The following is a 14,434-nucleotide window of genomic DNA, read 5'->3' on the forward strand; positions in this document are numbered from 1 at the left end:
TTAATCTAACAATATTAAAATTTAAAAAAAATGATAAAAAAATTCACTTCCAGAATTAAAATATAAACAACTAAAAAAATAAACATTATTTAATAAATTTTATACATAAAAAGTCAGCTGACGTGGGCGTAGGGCTTTCAGAAGTCAATCTTATCAGACACGAGTCACGACCCATGGAAGCCAATAAGCTTTGTCAGTGGCGACAAACAATTATAACGTTAACATAGTGAAAGTGAAATAAAACCTTTCCAGTTCTCTTCTTTTCTGTTCTCGCTTTCTTCTTCCTACTTATTAACCACTCGTTCTTCCACTTTCCCTCGCTAATTGCTACGTTATTTACGAGGTTGGTTTAGTAAATTAACTTAATGATTTCACTTTCTTATGAATATAAAATACATTATTATATAATACCATATGATATGATTGCTAACTTTTCGCAGGCATTAGAATGATGTCTTCAGATTCAGGTCTTCTTCACCCCGAAAATCCCATCATTGTGAGTCTTGTTACTGTTTTCGTTCTCATGATTCCTACTCTCTCTTTCGATTGAATTTTCAATTTGTGTGTGTTTGTTTTGCAGGTTGGATTTGGCGGGGCTTGTGTCGATTTTCTGGCTGTAGTGGCATCTTTTCCCAAGCCTGACGCCAAGATAAGAAGCACTGAACTCAAGGTTTTCTTTCTCCTCCTTCATTCCCTTATTTACTATTTTATATACTTATAAAAATAAATCTTATTAAAAAACATTAATTTTATTAAAATTATGTTTCAACGAAAGTTGTGTTTTTAATTACTTAAAATTAACGCTCAACATTGATATTAATATTTTTTTTTCTTCTTATTGTTGTTGACGCCATGCTTTGAAGGTTTTCTTTAATTTGATTGGCATTTATGAACCCCCATGAATGATGAATCATTAGTCGAAATCCTCTGACGCAGTCGTAGGTTGAGGTCAAGGGACATTTTTTGACGTTGACTTTAACCAAACCTATCTTTAACAACTCATTTTCAGTCCGGTGGGGGACCGTTTTCACTTTAACCCCACGTTTGTGTTTGTCTGTTTTGAGTCCACTCTGCAAGGTTATTTGTCTTTATTTATTTAATATAATATTCTCTCTATACTTCTATAAAAAAATTATTCATATATTAGAATTAATAAAAATAACAATTATGTATTATAAATTTATAGCATTTTTTTAAAATATTGCTAATTAATGCTATTTATTTTATTAAAATTTTAAAATTAAAAAAGATCAAAATCACACACATATATTAAGAAAAAAAAACTTTTTGGTTCTTTAAAGTTAGTCTTAAGAACTATGGTTTACAAAATTATTTTAAAAATAGACTAATTGTATAAAATGTTTTAAAAAAATATATTAAGAGAGAAAAATATTTTAAACAAAAATAACTGAAATTAGAGTGACAAACACTTAAGAGTAACAATAAATATACTTTAAAAAAGTTGCTAAAAGCAATTAATATATTAATTTTTAAAAAAGTAATTATAACATTCAAAGTTTATCTTTAATTAAATTCAAGTTATATTATTATATTAATTATTAATTTAAAAATGTGAGGATAAATATGTAAAAAAATAATAAATTCTTTTGAAATTTTATAAAAAGTCATATGTTAAAGATAAACAAAAAAATCTCTTAAAAATCTTATAAAATGATTATATAAAAATATTTTATAATAATTAAAAATTACAATATAATACTTTTAAAAATTTATACTTTAATATTATTTTTAAAATTACACAATATAAAAATAAATTAAAAGGAAAAAATGTAAAATCTCTCACCTTAGGTCAATTTCACAGCATTGGTGGTGAGAAACTCCAATTGTGGGTCCTATTATATTTCCTCTCCTTACATGACAAAGAAACTAAATAAGAGAAAATTGCTTTTTTTTATTATTAAAATTACTCTTCTTAATTTCTTTATTCGTGGTGCTGCTGTTTACTTTATATTATTACATTATATATTATGGATAATCATGATCATTAGTGTGTATATATATTTGGATCAAAGACAGGACATGATGAATTAGTTTATTTTAAAATATAAAAATAACGTCTTTTTAAAATTATTTTTCCTGAATAATCATTCCTAATAATAGTAAAGTTATGTGCTAATGAGGGTGATCAAAGTTTGACTGTGATTTTTGGGTTGGTAGGTCCAAGGTGGTGGAAATGCTGCAAATGCTTTGACATGTGCTGCTCGTTTGGGATTAAAGCCAAGAATAATTTCTAAGGTTTCTTGTATTTTTGGCACCATTTTTATGATACTGTACTTAATCTCATGGTTATGACTAATTAATATGCAATTTGAAATCATTAGGTTGCGAATGACGGTCCAGGTAAGGCTGTGCTGGATGAGCTAGAAGCTGATGGGGTGGATACCTCTTTTTTTGTGGTATGTATATGCATATTTTATACACACACACCCATATATAAATATACACACACACACACTCTTACTCCTACAAATGCAAACTGCAAAAAAGTAACTCAAAATAGTAAAAGAAAAAGATATTTATACTTTAAGCATTGTATATTATATATGGGATACATATAATTAGAGTTGAGATGTGCTAATCTTGACCTTACTGATATGTATGGAAGGTCAAGATTGTTATTCTTAAATTTAATTTTTTACAATTAATTTTTATTCTATTATTAAGATGAATTCCTCGTATATTTTCACTACTCATGTGGTTATATAGTTGTTGAATCATAATGAAATACTCTTATGTTTGGTTGCTTAGCTAGCTACTTGGTCTATACGGTTTACTAGTATGAATAAATTCAGGAAAAAAAATTATTGCCATTTTATTATTTGTCATTTGCATTTGGTGTGTGCCATTGTCTAATCTCTATATTTGGGGGAGTCTTTCATGGTTTCATTTTCCATTTGTTTCCAGGTCTCAAAGGAAGGGACTACACCATTTAGCTACATTATTGTTGACAGCCAAACGTATGTGCCATTACTTAAAAGGGTTTATAGGCAAAATTATGTTTATTTTAGCTAGGTTCTATCCAATTTCTTGCTTAATGAACGTTGAAAAATGAAAGTATCGCCAGTGGCATTTACATAAATTTCTTTAGATGTGGAAATAAAACTAGATTAGCAGTATTTCCACATTCTTGTTTGTTTATATCATCAGTTAATTTTATACATTACAAAGAACATTTGCAAGAACATCATGGACATACTGTAGATAGAATGTTATTTATGTGTGCTATCTTGATATGGAATTTCTTGCCTGATAAATTTCCATGCCTAACTTAAATGATTTAAATGGACTAGCTGAATTGTTCAGGTATACAAAACGATTAATTCTAAAACTTTGAACATTCAGGAAAACAAGGACTTGTATATTCACTGAAGGATATCCTCCATTAGTCTCAGAAGATCTTCCACGAGCCAATTTGTTATCTGCACTGAATGGAGCAAGAGTGGTCTATTTTGATGCAAGGATGCCTGAAACTGCTCTTGTCATTGCTCAAGAGGTAATTACATCTCAGTTGTTACCTAGGTGGAGTCATGCAAAGCTTCCATATAGAATTATTTTAAGTAGATTTATATTAAATCATATTTCTGTGATTGCTATCAGTACTTATTCCAAAGAGGTTGCTAACTCATATGCCTCATAATTAGGATAGAAAAGGTCAAATCCCTTTTCTGTAGAAAGTTTTGTAGAAACAAATAGATCCTGTCACGTATAAATGAATCATGGCAAGATTCATAAATGTTGTCCTAAGGGGATTGCATTTATATTTGAAGGGAGAACCCCCTAATGAAAAATAAGCTAATTTATTTAATATTTATCTTTTGCTCTTTCAGGCATTTCGCCAGAATATATCTATCTTAATTGATGCTGAAAGGCCTAGGGAAGGATTGAATGACCTACTGGAATTGGCTGATTGTGTTGTATGTTCAGAAAAATTTCCACAGGCAAGTTAATACTATCATGACGTAGAACACTAGATTATCATAAACACTTGAGTGCCTGTGAGTCTTCTTTTAGCTTGCAGTTATGTTGAATTATTCTTGGATTCTAAATTTATAACATTTCATTGGTGGATCGTGAAATGTATTTTGCAAATTCAAAATTTTAGCTTTGTCTTTATAGTCGGAAGAAAGGCCTGGGGAAACTATTTACAGCTTGTACCAAAATGGAATTATATAATAAATATATTGAATTTCTTCTATCAGATATGCGAAAACTATTTACACTTTCTCTCCAGGTGGGTCACGTGTGTTCCAATTCCAACATGAATTTTATAATTTCTTGTCATCACTCTCATGTACACCGCATTTAAATTACGTGCATTTACCATGCGGTGCAATGAAGAGACAAGTGCATAAGTTAATTTTGGGAAGAATTGCTGAAAAATCAAACCAAGCAAAAATGTTTAAGAAGCAGATAAATGAAAACTGATGAATCAGATCACATAACTGGATAGTGATTGACAAACTGTATGATTTGAGTTAACAACTTGCATTATCCATTTCCTGATTTCATTGTTTTATCAATTTTAAAGTTGAATGTTTGTACTTTGTTTTTTTTTTTTTTACCTTGTTTTGTTCTCTCTCCTCTTCTGTTTCTTTGTGACAATTCATCAGCATGAAAGATTGCCATTTTATGACGTGGCTTTGACAATTTGGCAGGCCTGGACAGAGGCATCATCTATTCCAAGAGCACTAGTTTCAATTATTTTAAGACTTCCAAGACTTAAATTTGTGATTGCAACTTTGGGAAAAGATGGCTGCATAATGCTTGAGAAGTGTGAGGATGATGGTAGAAATACTTCTTCGTTCTTGTTTGGGCCTTTTCTCTTTTGCATTCAATTTCCTAATATCACGTAAGTTCCAATTTACTTTCTAGCAGAGGGTTCTCACTTAGAAGAAATCGATGTAGACAGCTGTTTGATCTCATTAACAAAGAGAAAGGACAATAGCACAGTCATGCCAACCTGCATATCCTCGGTAATAACTAGCTAAAACTTGTAGCTTTTTCTTCCTACTGTGTCATAAAACTAGAGTGAACTTTGATTCTTATTGGCATTAATAGTGTGATTATGACTATGAGACTGCTTGTATTATAATTAGCTCAGTGTGATTAAATTTTTAGAGATTTCCTTTTAGGCGAAAATTTTTATTTTTTATACTTTTATTTTTTTATAAGGACTTTTTTAAAAATTTACTCAAACTGGATTCTAGTCATATTATGTTGCCTATAAGTATGCATTAGAAAAATCATTCTTCTAAAGAAAATTTGGTTCAAATGTAATGTAATTAGAAATTTCTTGCATTGCCACGTCTTTGAAGCAAATATTGCATTAATTAGGCATGTTTAATAATGTGTCACTATAAGATCACTTTTCATTACTAATTTTGATTTGGGTAAATTCCACTTGGATTGATCTTTTATCTTAATCCTCCTAGTCTGTTACAAAATTTAGAGCTGACGGGATAGGATGTGTGTGTGGGAGATTATATTTTGGGACAGCTGAAAAGATTCCACCATCAGAGCTTATTGATACAACTGGTGCTGGGGATGCCTTTGTTGGAGCTGTTTTATATGGTATTTGCAACCTCTTCAATATTAACTCTACATGCAAGCTTGAATTTTCTGATTTTTCCATTGGACATATTCTACTGAATTTCAGAACAGCCACACAAGGAAGATTTAGGGCCTGTTTGGTTTCTGGAAAAGTTTTCTATTTTCACTTTTAATTATAAAACTGTCACCTTATTTTCACTTCGTTTCTTGTTTTTAAAGATTTATGCAGGAAATAGTGAAAAAAAAGTTATTTTTAGTGTTTCTTGTACACAAAATGAAACCGGAAAACATTTTCTAAAACCAAACAATCTCTTACATTGTTGGCTACAATTCCATTGTCTTCATGACTTCTAGTCTTACAATATACTTCTGTTTTTGTAAATGTTGATCATTCCACTAATGAACTACTACTGTGCTAGTTCTGTTCGTTTGATGCTACAATTTCAAAATTAAGTTTCTATCTTATTTGCAGCAATCTGTGCCAACTTGTCACCAGAGAAAATGTTGCCATTTGCTTCTTTTGTGGTAAGCAGCATAAGATGCAAGTAAATACTAAATTAGAAACAAGATGGTGTAATTTGGATTTATGATCAGTATAAGACATACAAAAGGCATTAAAAATTTTCCTTTAATAAGAGTTTGTCAAAGATGAGATGTAAACGAATTTGTTGATTCCTTTTGATGCTAATTACAGGCAGCTACTAAGTGTAGAGCTCTTGGTGCTCGTAGTGGTCTTCCATACCGCACTGATCCACGCCTAGCATCCTTCACAAACTAGATTCAGCCTAATATACATGATGAAATAAGGGTCAGCACACAAATTGTGCTCTTGTATTCTAGTTTTAAATTTATCATTTAGCTCAAATGTTTGTAATTTTATCTTATGTTTTTAGTTGTTATTTTGTACATTAAATCTTTTCTAATTCTAGTGTGTTGTCCTGTAATGATTTTTCTAACACTGTGTCTAATGATATACAGTAAAAAAATTAATAAATAAGAAATTTTTATTTAAAATTATAGTATTTAACATTATTGACGCGTTGGATTTAATAGTATTATTTTTAAAAAAATTATTATATATATATATATTATGTGTCTTGGTATATACATTAAAAAATATTAATATTATAATAATATAAAAAATTATAAATGAGTTGCATTTTTATGATTTTTTTAATTATTTAACAATTATCAATCAATTTTTAAATGTATTACAAGTTCATGTTCAGAATTTGTAGAGCTCGTATTTTTTTTAATCCACCCCCTGCATAGTAATTAAAGAAGCATTTAGAAAAGTTTATAAAAAAATTATTTATAATTTTCATGAGTTATTTTTTAACTTATTTTATTAAATTTTTAAAACGATTTATTGAAATAAACTCGTTTTTTAATATAGCTCATTTTAAAAAAATTATAGTCAATTTTTTACATAATTATTTAAAATAAATGTTTTAATTACATTGTATTTTTAAATGTATCTTAAATATATAAATAAACTAAAAATAATAATAAGCTCAAACTTTAACATAATAAATATTTTTTTAATAAAACCTTCCAACTCTATGGTGCTTAATAACAAAAGTCAAATAAAACTGGGATTTAAACAAAAAATTGAAAAAGACAAAAAAGAAAATGGTGGGTTGAAATTGAAGGAAACGGTGGGCGGAAGAAACGTTGATGATCATCATCCATCACTCACTCACTCACTCACTCACTCAGCATAACATGTCAAACCTCTGCACTATGATTTCTTCGACCTTCACACAACCATTTCTCAACTCTTACTACAACGTAATCAACTCTCCCTTTTACTTTCACAAATCCTTTTACTTTTTCTAATTTTTGCTTTTTCATTTCGTTAATCGTTAGTTTGGGTCGAGGAGGCCTCGCTGCAGGGCCAACATGTGCTCGCAACCTCAAAACGACGTCGTTGTGCGTTCTCTCTCTCTCTCTCTCTCTCTGTGGTTCCATTTCAATTCGAAGCACCAAATTAGAGGGCTTGTTCGTTGTTTGCATGTGTGTGCAGATAGGGTGTGGAGGGGTTTCCATCGATTTCTTGGCCACCGTTGCTGCTTACCCTAATCCAGATGACAAAATCAGAAGCACCAGTTTAAAGGTCCCTTTTTCTTTTTCTTCGCATTCCATTAGTTTTGTGCTGTGTTCACATTAAGCTTTTTTTAATCTCAGGTTCAAGGAGGTGGTAATGCTGGCAATGCTTTAACCTGTCTTGCTCGCTTGGGCCTAAAACCAAGGCTCATATCTAAGGTGTTATTTATTTATTTATGGTTAAGTTATAATTTTATCCCTTATATCTAACTTACTTTTGTTTCGGTTCCTATTAATAATAATATAAAAAAAAAGTCTAAATTGTAGTCCTTGTATGAAAAACATATTATAAATTGATCCCCATCATCTGAAGTTATAACGGTATTAATGTATTTTACTATTATTTTTAATGCAAGGACCAAAACATAGAGTTTTTATATAAAGACCAAAATGAGTGCAAGTATAAGGATTAAAATGAAAAATAATGTCAAATATAGGGTCTAGATTTAACACCATTTTAACTTAAATAAATGACAGGGATTGATCAGTAGACGATTTTTCATATAAGGACCAAAATGTATGATTATTTCATGTAGGGACTAAACAAAAATTGGTGTCAATTGTAGGGGCCAAATTTATACTTTATTTATTTATTTTAAGCCAAACACTCATCATGTTTATTTTATTTTTAAAAACTGGTAATATCTGTTATTTAATGGTTCAAACCTGCCACTGATACCATTGTATTTGTATGTGTTTGACACTGATTAGGTTGCTGATGACAGTCAAGGGAGGGGAATATTAGATGAGCTACAGGATGATGGTGTAGATACATCCTTTATTGTGGTAATGTTTAAAGATTATTCTGTTTGTAATCTTCACAAAGCCTGAGTTATGATTTTTAGTCTATGGGCAACACTATAATTCCTCCATGAATTGAAGGCCAATAACCATTGTCATCTTTCTAACTCTTCACCTATGTTTGTTTATATATACATTTTTTAGTTTCAATGTTGTTGGCATTCTCAATATTCTGTTTACTTTCCTCAGTAACTACTTATAATTATAATTTTTTAAGGTTCCACGATTAAATGTGTACAGACAAATAAAAAGCTAAGGTTTTATTTGAAGAATAATTATCTCATTCAGGGTGATTTGGATATTGCAAATAAAAAACTAGTTAGTGGGGATTGTGAATAGACAATTAGGAGTTCCAATTGCCTGGAATACTTTTTTAATACTTTTGTTGTTATGTTCCCTGTTATATGCAGGTATCTAAGGAGGGAACTTCACCATTTACATATATTATTGTGGACAGCCAAACGTAATGGTCATTGACTTATATATGCTTACACAATTTTGTCTTTTTCCACCAAGTATATTCATGATCTAAATTCCAAACGAGAGGACCAAATAAGTGGATCTAGTTGAGATTATGCCATTATGGTCACTGTCCTCTGCAGGGTTTTGAACATAAAATAGTAGATTGTGTTATTTTATTTTCATTGAAGAAGAAAAAAGATTGAAATGAAATGAAATGAAGCTGCAAATTTTGCACTTAACTATTTTCTGACTCTTTCCTTGTCTCCATTTCTTGTGTTTTATCATTTTTGGACCAATACCTGTGACATAATTTCAACCAGCAGTCAATGCATGAATGACAAGGAGAATTTGTTCATCAGTAGTTAGAATAAAATAAAAACTGTGTACTATCATTATTCATCATGAAAGTTTTTTCTGCTGGTGAAACTGTTGAAAATTTTAATTGCAACTGGACTCATTCTAAGTGTGGTTTGTCAGGAAGACCCGAACTTGTATACATACCCCTGGACATCCTCCGATGATACCAGACGACCTTACAGAATCAAGTTTGTTATCTGCATTGGACGGAGCAAGAATTGTATATTTTGATGGGAGGTTGTATGAAACTGCTCTTGTCGTTGCTCATGAGGTTATAACCTATATAATTTACTTGCAATTCTGATATAAACCTGAGGCCATAATCATATTTCAGAGTTGAAAGTACAATAACGAAAATAAAGTTGAAGCATGCAAAATTTCAAAGAAGCATACACTTTTATACAGTATTTAGTATAAAAGCCAACATTGATTTCTGCTAACATTTTTTTTATTAAAAGAATACCCTGTCAGCACACCAATGTGAATGGTTGAAAATGAGACAGCAGTAACTTAAATGATAGAGAAGTGTGAGAGGACGATAGTATTTCAAAAAAATGTAATCTGCAATGCATAGAGAATATTGCAACCCATCAATCAGTAAAATCAAAATTGTTTGTGTTTCTCATCCTAATATTCATTCTTTTTCTTTAATCACTTTGTATCCACTCTGTTTAATTTTCTGTTAGCATTGCTGATGCTATGAGTAACTTTTATCTATCCCTTGATGTCTTGCTTCCTTTTTTTGTTTTTCTTCGTAAAGGAGGTTGGAGGTGAGAAAATAGAGCTTCGTCTGAAGTGAAGTAAACAAAATATTATATTTTTTTTCCAGTGCAGGCAGTTAGGAAGAATATACCCATCTTAATTGATGCAGAAAGGCCAAGGGAAGGGTTGGATGATCTCCTGAAATTAGCTGATTATGTTGTATGTTCAGCGAAGTTTCCGAAGGTAAGTGCATTGTTTAACCTGAAAAGGCTCCCATAGGAAATGTACAAAACTAGAGTTCTCTCGTCAATCTTGTCTTCATATGCAGAAATTTTGAGTTGATTTTAACAGTCCACATTTCTGTTTTATCCGTCAGTCAATAAATATATTAGTTACTGAATAAAATATATGCTGTCTTAGCATCAGAAGAAAAGAAAAGACTATACAGTACTCTTTTTTGCTTTGTGTGTGCTCTGCTTATATTGCAATATGTCTATTTGCATATGTTATTTCAGTTATCTTATCTATAAGCTATATTCATTTTGTGATGGGAAAGGGCATTCCATGTGATACCAATGGTGCATATCATTTTCCTTTTTCTTGTTGCTATAGCTTTTTTAATTTCATGTACATATTTTTCATTTATTTATTGAAACCTTCTTTTTACACTATTCTGTGGGGTAAATTTATTTTAAGCATCACTAAATACACACGATCTACCATTTTCTGCCGACAGGTATGGGCAGATGCATCAACTATTCCACAAGCACTTGTTTCTATGCTTTTAAGGTTGCCCAACATAAAATTTGCGATTGTTACTTTGGGAAAAGACGGTTGTATAATGCTTGAGAGAAGTATAAATGGTACATACAGATGATAGCGGGTATATTAGTCACTGTATGTTGTATTTACCTTTCATGCAAACAGATTTTTCATTTACTGTGCCTTTTCTGACCGCAGGTCCTTCCACAGAAGAAGTGGATGTAGACAGCTTATTGGAATCACTGGAGTTGAGAAAGAATAAGAGTGTATCAGTTCCAACCTGCATATCATCAGTAATGTCAATGAAACCCAGAATTCTTTTTTCTCTGTTGTGGTATTATTGAAGTCTAACACCAAACTTTAACATGGAGTATCATTTCTATTGACATTTTCTGAAAAGATTTCCTAAATGAACTTGATATGTATAGTATATGTAGAATTGAGAGAGAGAGAGCATAGAGAGACAGATTAGTGTGCTGGAATTGGATGCTCTACAATGTGTAGAGACCATTATATTTACAAAGATACATATATAATCCTAGTGGGCCAAGCCCGTTATAATAATACTAACATAAACCATAATCCTAATACGTCTATTATAACTATTCATAACACAGTATTAAAGATGCTTGCAAAACATAGAAAGAAGAAAATAGTAAGAGGTAAAGAGTGAAGAATTTTTGAGAGCAATGCTCCCCCAGCAAGAGAGAATCTCTCTGCCCCAAATATCAGTTCCAATCACCATATGCCCACTCCATACAGCAACTCTCAATATAACAGAATTAGCTCTAACTAACTTATTACAAATTTTCCCTTTGCCCCTAACACATGGCCCAATAGTCTTTTATCTCCGTTGGTAGACCTTTCCCCACCTAGAGGGCGGGGTACAATTCCTATCAGAACTTGTCATAGTTTAACTGGCCATGAACAAGTACAACATATTTTTTTTGTTTTAGATTGCTGGGTCTGAGCAGTGTGTGTTGTAGAAATGTCTGTGTCCAACAAGACGACACTGCACTAAAATGGTCTGTGATGTGTCCATGCTATATAAGGTCTTTCTCTACCTCTTTTAGTTGGACTATCTTCCATTATCACCAAGTGTATTGCTGTATGCAAAATTTACTCAGCAAATGCTATATCATGCTTGAAGCAAGCACTGTGTGTTCTTTGAACATTCATGAGGTCAATATTGTTGTCTCACCCTCAGACATGAGGTGACCTTTTTTATCAACTGTTCAGATAGTAAGCTGTATAACTATTTGTTTCTAGACGGTACCAAAAACCAAACTGAAAGAAAACACTGTTGTTTTTTTGTTAAGATGCCTAGATTATCTAGCAATATTAATAAGACATTATAGGGACGCCAGAAAATCTATGCAGAAATTGTGACCTAATTTAATAGCTCTACATTCATTTGTCAATCTTTGACCTGGAAGACACTGAAATCTTTAAACAACTGAGGCAATTTTAATTGTCCACAAATAGACCAGTATAACTTACTTAGAACTTAGAATTACAACATTCGACCTAATCTCTTCTAAATATTAATTTCATAGTAGGTTTTTTCTTGAATCGAGTGTGTTGCAGAGGAATTTTTTCTTGGCATGCATAGTGACAATGAATAACTTGGATCCTGGAAGTTCTAGAAAGAGGGATAATAACGTGAAATAATTACATGCTTATTTCGGTTTTTTTTTTTTTCAACTTTTTAGTCATAACTTTTCCCCTCTAATTCACCCAGTCAGTGGCAAAATTGAAGGCAGAGGGGATAGGAACCGTTTGTGGGAAGTTATACATTGGAACAGCTGAGAGCATTCCATCATCAGAGCTCGTTGATACCACTGGTGCTGGGGATGCATTTATTGGAGCAGTTATCTATGGTAATGCAACAACTTCGTTCTATCTTTTCCTCATGATCTTTGAAAGGTCACGAATTCATGATATAAGATGTGCGACTTGCATAAAACCTTCTACGTCATACATTTAAACTTCATGACCACCATGTAAACTTCTCCTCTGTGAATATATATGGATGAGATCTGGTTTGTGCTTGATTTGGTTTCAGCTATCTGTGCCAAGTTTTCACCAGAGACAATGCTATCTTTTGCTGCTAATGTGGTATGTGGTCTTGTACTCAAGCAGTTACATTACACACACACACACACAGAGGATGCCTTATTTGTACTTCAATTAGGAAAATTTAGATGTATTCAACCTATTATGGGGATGGGTTAGGTACAAGAGCTTATGAACTTCAATGCCATTTCAGGCAGGTGCCAAGTGCAGAGATCTAGGAGCACGAAGTGGTCTTCCCTACCGTGCAGACCCACGCTTAGCATCCTTTATTCACTAGATTTTCCACCGGTCTTGTGCATATGAGATGTCTTCAGCAGGATATTCAACTGAATTGTTCAATGGAGTTAATGATCTTGGGCATTTTGGCTCCGCTTAAAAATTTTGGTTTCTATTTCTTTGATTTTTCACGGTTGAAGGGAGGAACTGAATGTTATCTCCCATTTTGATTTTATTTTTTAACTTTGCTATCAGTTGTTGACTTCCCATCATGGATTACTATGTGTTTCTGTGCAATGGGAGAAAACCGAAAATTTAAATACAAAAAAATTTTAGAAGGGTGTTACCAGCAACTTTATTTGGTTAGTAAAAATATTAGAAACCTAGAAGTTTTTTTAAGGTGGATATTGAAGTTCGTCACATCTTTATACATTCCTCTTATATCGCAGTTAATTATGGAAATCATTACACCTTTTATTTTCTCCCATATCAAACGGTGACAAAAATTAACAAACAACAACAATAATAATAAAACTATACATTAATATTTATAAGAATAATAAAAAATTAAAGTATTTTCATGTCAAAAGAATAATAAAATAAAGACAAAAATGAGAAAAGTAAGGAAAATCTATGAAAGTTAATAGCTTAGACTTTACTTCAGTTTTTTTTTTCAAGTGCAACAAATTAAAGTCAATTGATTTTTTAAAAATAATAACTATACATTAGTTAATTTTTAGTAATTAAGAGAGTTTATTTTTTTTGAAAAAATAATTTTAACCAGGAAACGTGCCTATTAGTATAAAATAAAGAGAAATAATAAATCAAATGAACAAACTAACAAAATAATCTAGAGCTTTCAAATTTTTTATTTTTATACTCTTTTGTTTTTTCTTATCATTTTTTATTTTTGGGATTTCTTAAAAAGCGTACTTAATGTTTAGCAAGAAAAAAGATTATCTATTAACCAATGAATTAAAATGATAAATAAAAGTAAATTGGGTTAGTATAAAAAAAATTAAATAATTAAAAAAATACATACAAAAGCTGATAAAGCTTGATACATCAAGCCTCGGGTGTATTCAAGAATTAAAATAATTCAAGCTTTATTCAAATGATTTTTTTTAATAAAAAAAAGGATTAGGATACGAGTAGATTTTTTAGGTAATTGATTAAATAATAATTTAACTATAATTGGGAGAAAAATAAATTTGTCATTTCACTTTTTATTCACTTTTTTTAAAACAATTTTTGGTGGATATCTTTTATAGCCTTTTTTGGAGGGAGGGTTCCGAATTATGAAAAACCCACTATTTTCTACCAACTTTTCTTTTGTCCTTTTTGAAAAAAGAGGTTGTCTCAATATTTGTCCTATAAAATA

General features: G+C 31.1%; 2 protein-coding genes across 4 annotated transcripts; both read left to right on the plus strand.

Moving 5' to 3' along the window:
- The first annotated feature begins 203 nt into the window (after positions 1 to 203).
- LOC113872597 (ribokinase-like) lies at positions 204 to 6,580 on the plus strand. Of its 3 annotated transcripts, XM_027510276.1 has the most exons (13): positions 204 to 343; positions 441 to 496; positions 581 to 670; positions 2,179 to 2,256; positions 2,343 to 2,417; positions 2,926 to 2,978; positions 3,364 to 3,514; positions 3,849 to 3,959; positions 4,677 to 4,806; positions 4,897 to 4,994; positions 5,454 to 5,592; positions 6,044 to 6,096; positions 6,266 to 6,349. In XM_027510276.1, the coding sequence occupies exons 2-13, from the start codon at positions 449 to 451 to the stop codon at positions 6,347 to 6,349; spliced, it is 1,110 nt and encodes a 369-aa protein (XP_027366077.1). In that variant the 5' UTR covers positions 204 to 343; positions 441 to 448. The 3 variants fall into 3 exon arrangements, with proteins under 3 accessions (XP_027366077.1, XP_027366079.1, XP_027366078.1); XM_027510278.1 differs by lacking the exon at positions 3,849 to 3,959; XM_027510277.1 differs by lacking the exon at positions 204 to 343 and having other exon boundaries at positions 438 to 496; positions 4,894 to 4,994; positions 6,266 to 6,580.
- A 706-nt stretch (positions 6,581 to 7,286) lies between these two features.
- On the plus strand, positions 7,287 to 13,324 carry LOC113871093 (ribokinase-like). Its single transcript, XM_027507865.1, has 13 exons — positions 7,287 to 7,362; positions 7,441 to 7,503; positions 7,598 to 7,687; positions 7,759 to 7,836; positions 8,389 to 8,463; positions 8,889 to 8,941; positions 9,418 to 9,568; positions 10,132 to 10,242; positions 10,736 to 10,862; positions 10,960 to 11,054; positions 12,503 to 12,641; positions 12,827 to 12,879; positions 13,031 to 13,324. The coding sequence occupies exons 1-13, from the start codon at positions 7,297 to 7,299 to the stop codon at positions 13,112 to 13,114; spliced, it is 1,185 nt and encodes a 394-aa protein (XP_027363666.1). The 5' UTR covers positions 7,287 to 7,296; the 3' UTR covers positions 13,115 to 13,324.
- The last annotated feature ends 1,110 nt before the right edge of the window (positions 13,325 to 14,434 follow it).

The sequence above is a fragment of the Abrus precatorius genome, unplaced genomic scaffold, assembly GCF_003935025.1.
Source record: "Abrus precatorius isolate BTA unplaced genomic scaffold, Abrus_2018 Scaffold7, whole genome shotgun sequence".
Classification (NCBI taxonomy): domain Eukaryota; kingdom Viridiplantae; phylum Streptophyta; class Magnoliopsida; order Fabales; family Fabaceae; genus Abrus; species Abrus precatorius.

Coding starts and splice junctions, on each gene's coding strand:
- LOC113872597 (XM_027510277.1), top strand. CDS start 449: ATGATGTCTTCAGATTCAGGTCTTCTTCACCCCGAAAATCCCATCATT. Junction 671..2,178: donor TAAGAAGCACTGAACTCAAG/GTTTTCTTTCTC, acceptor TTGGGTTGGTAG/GTCCAAGGTGGTGGAAATGC. Junction 2,257..2,342: donor AGCCAAGAATAATTTCTAAG/GTTTCTTGTATT, acceptor TGAAATCATTAG/GTTGCGAATGACGGTCCAGG.
- LOC113871093 (XM_027507865.1), top strand. CDS start 7,297: ATGTCAAACCTCTGCACTATGATTTCTTCGACCTTCACACAACCATTT. Junction 7,363..7,440: donor TTCTCAACTCTTACTACAAC/GTAATCAACTCT, acceptor GTTAATCGTTAG/TTTGGGTCGAGGAGGCCTCG. Junction 8,464..8,888: donor TAGATACATCCTTTATTGTG/GTAATGTTTAAA, acceptor TGTTATATGCAG/GTATCTAAGGAGGGAACTTC.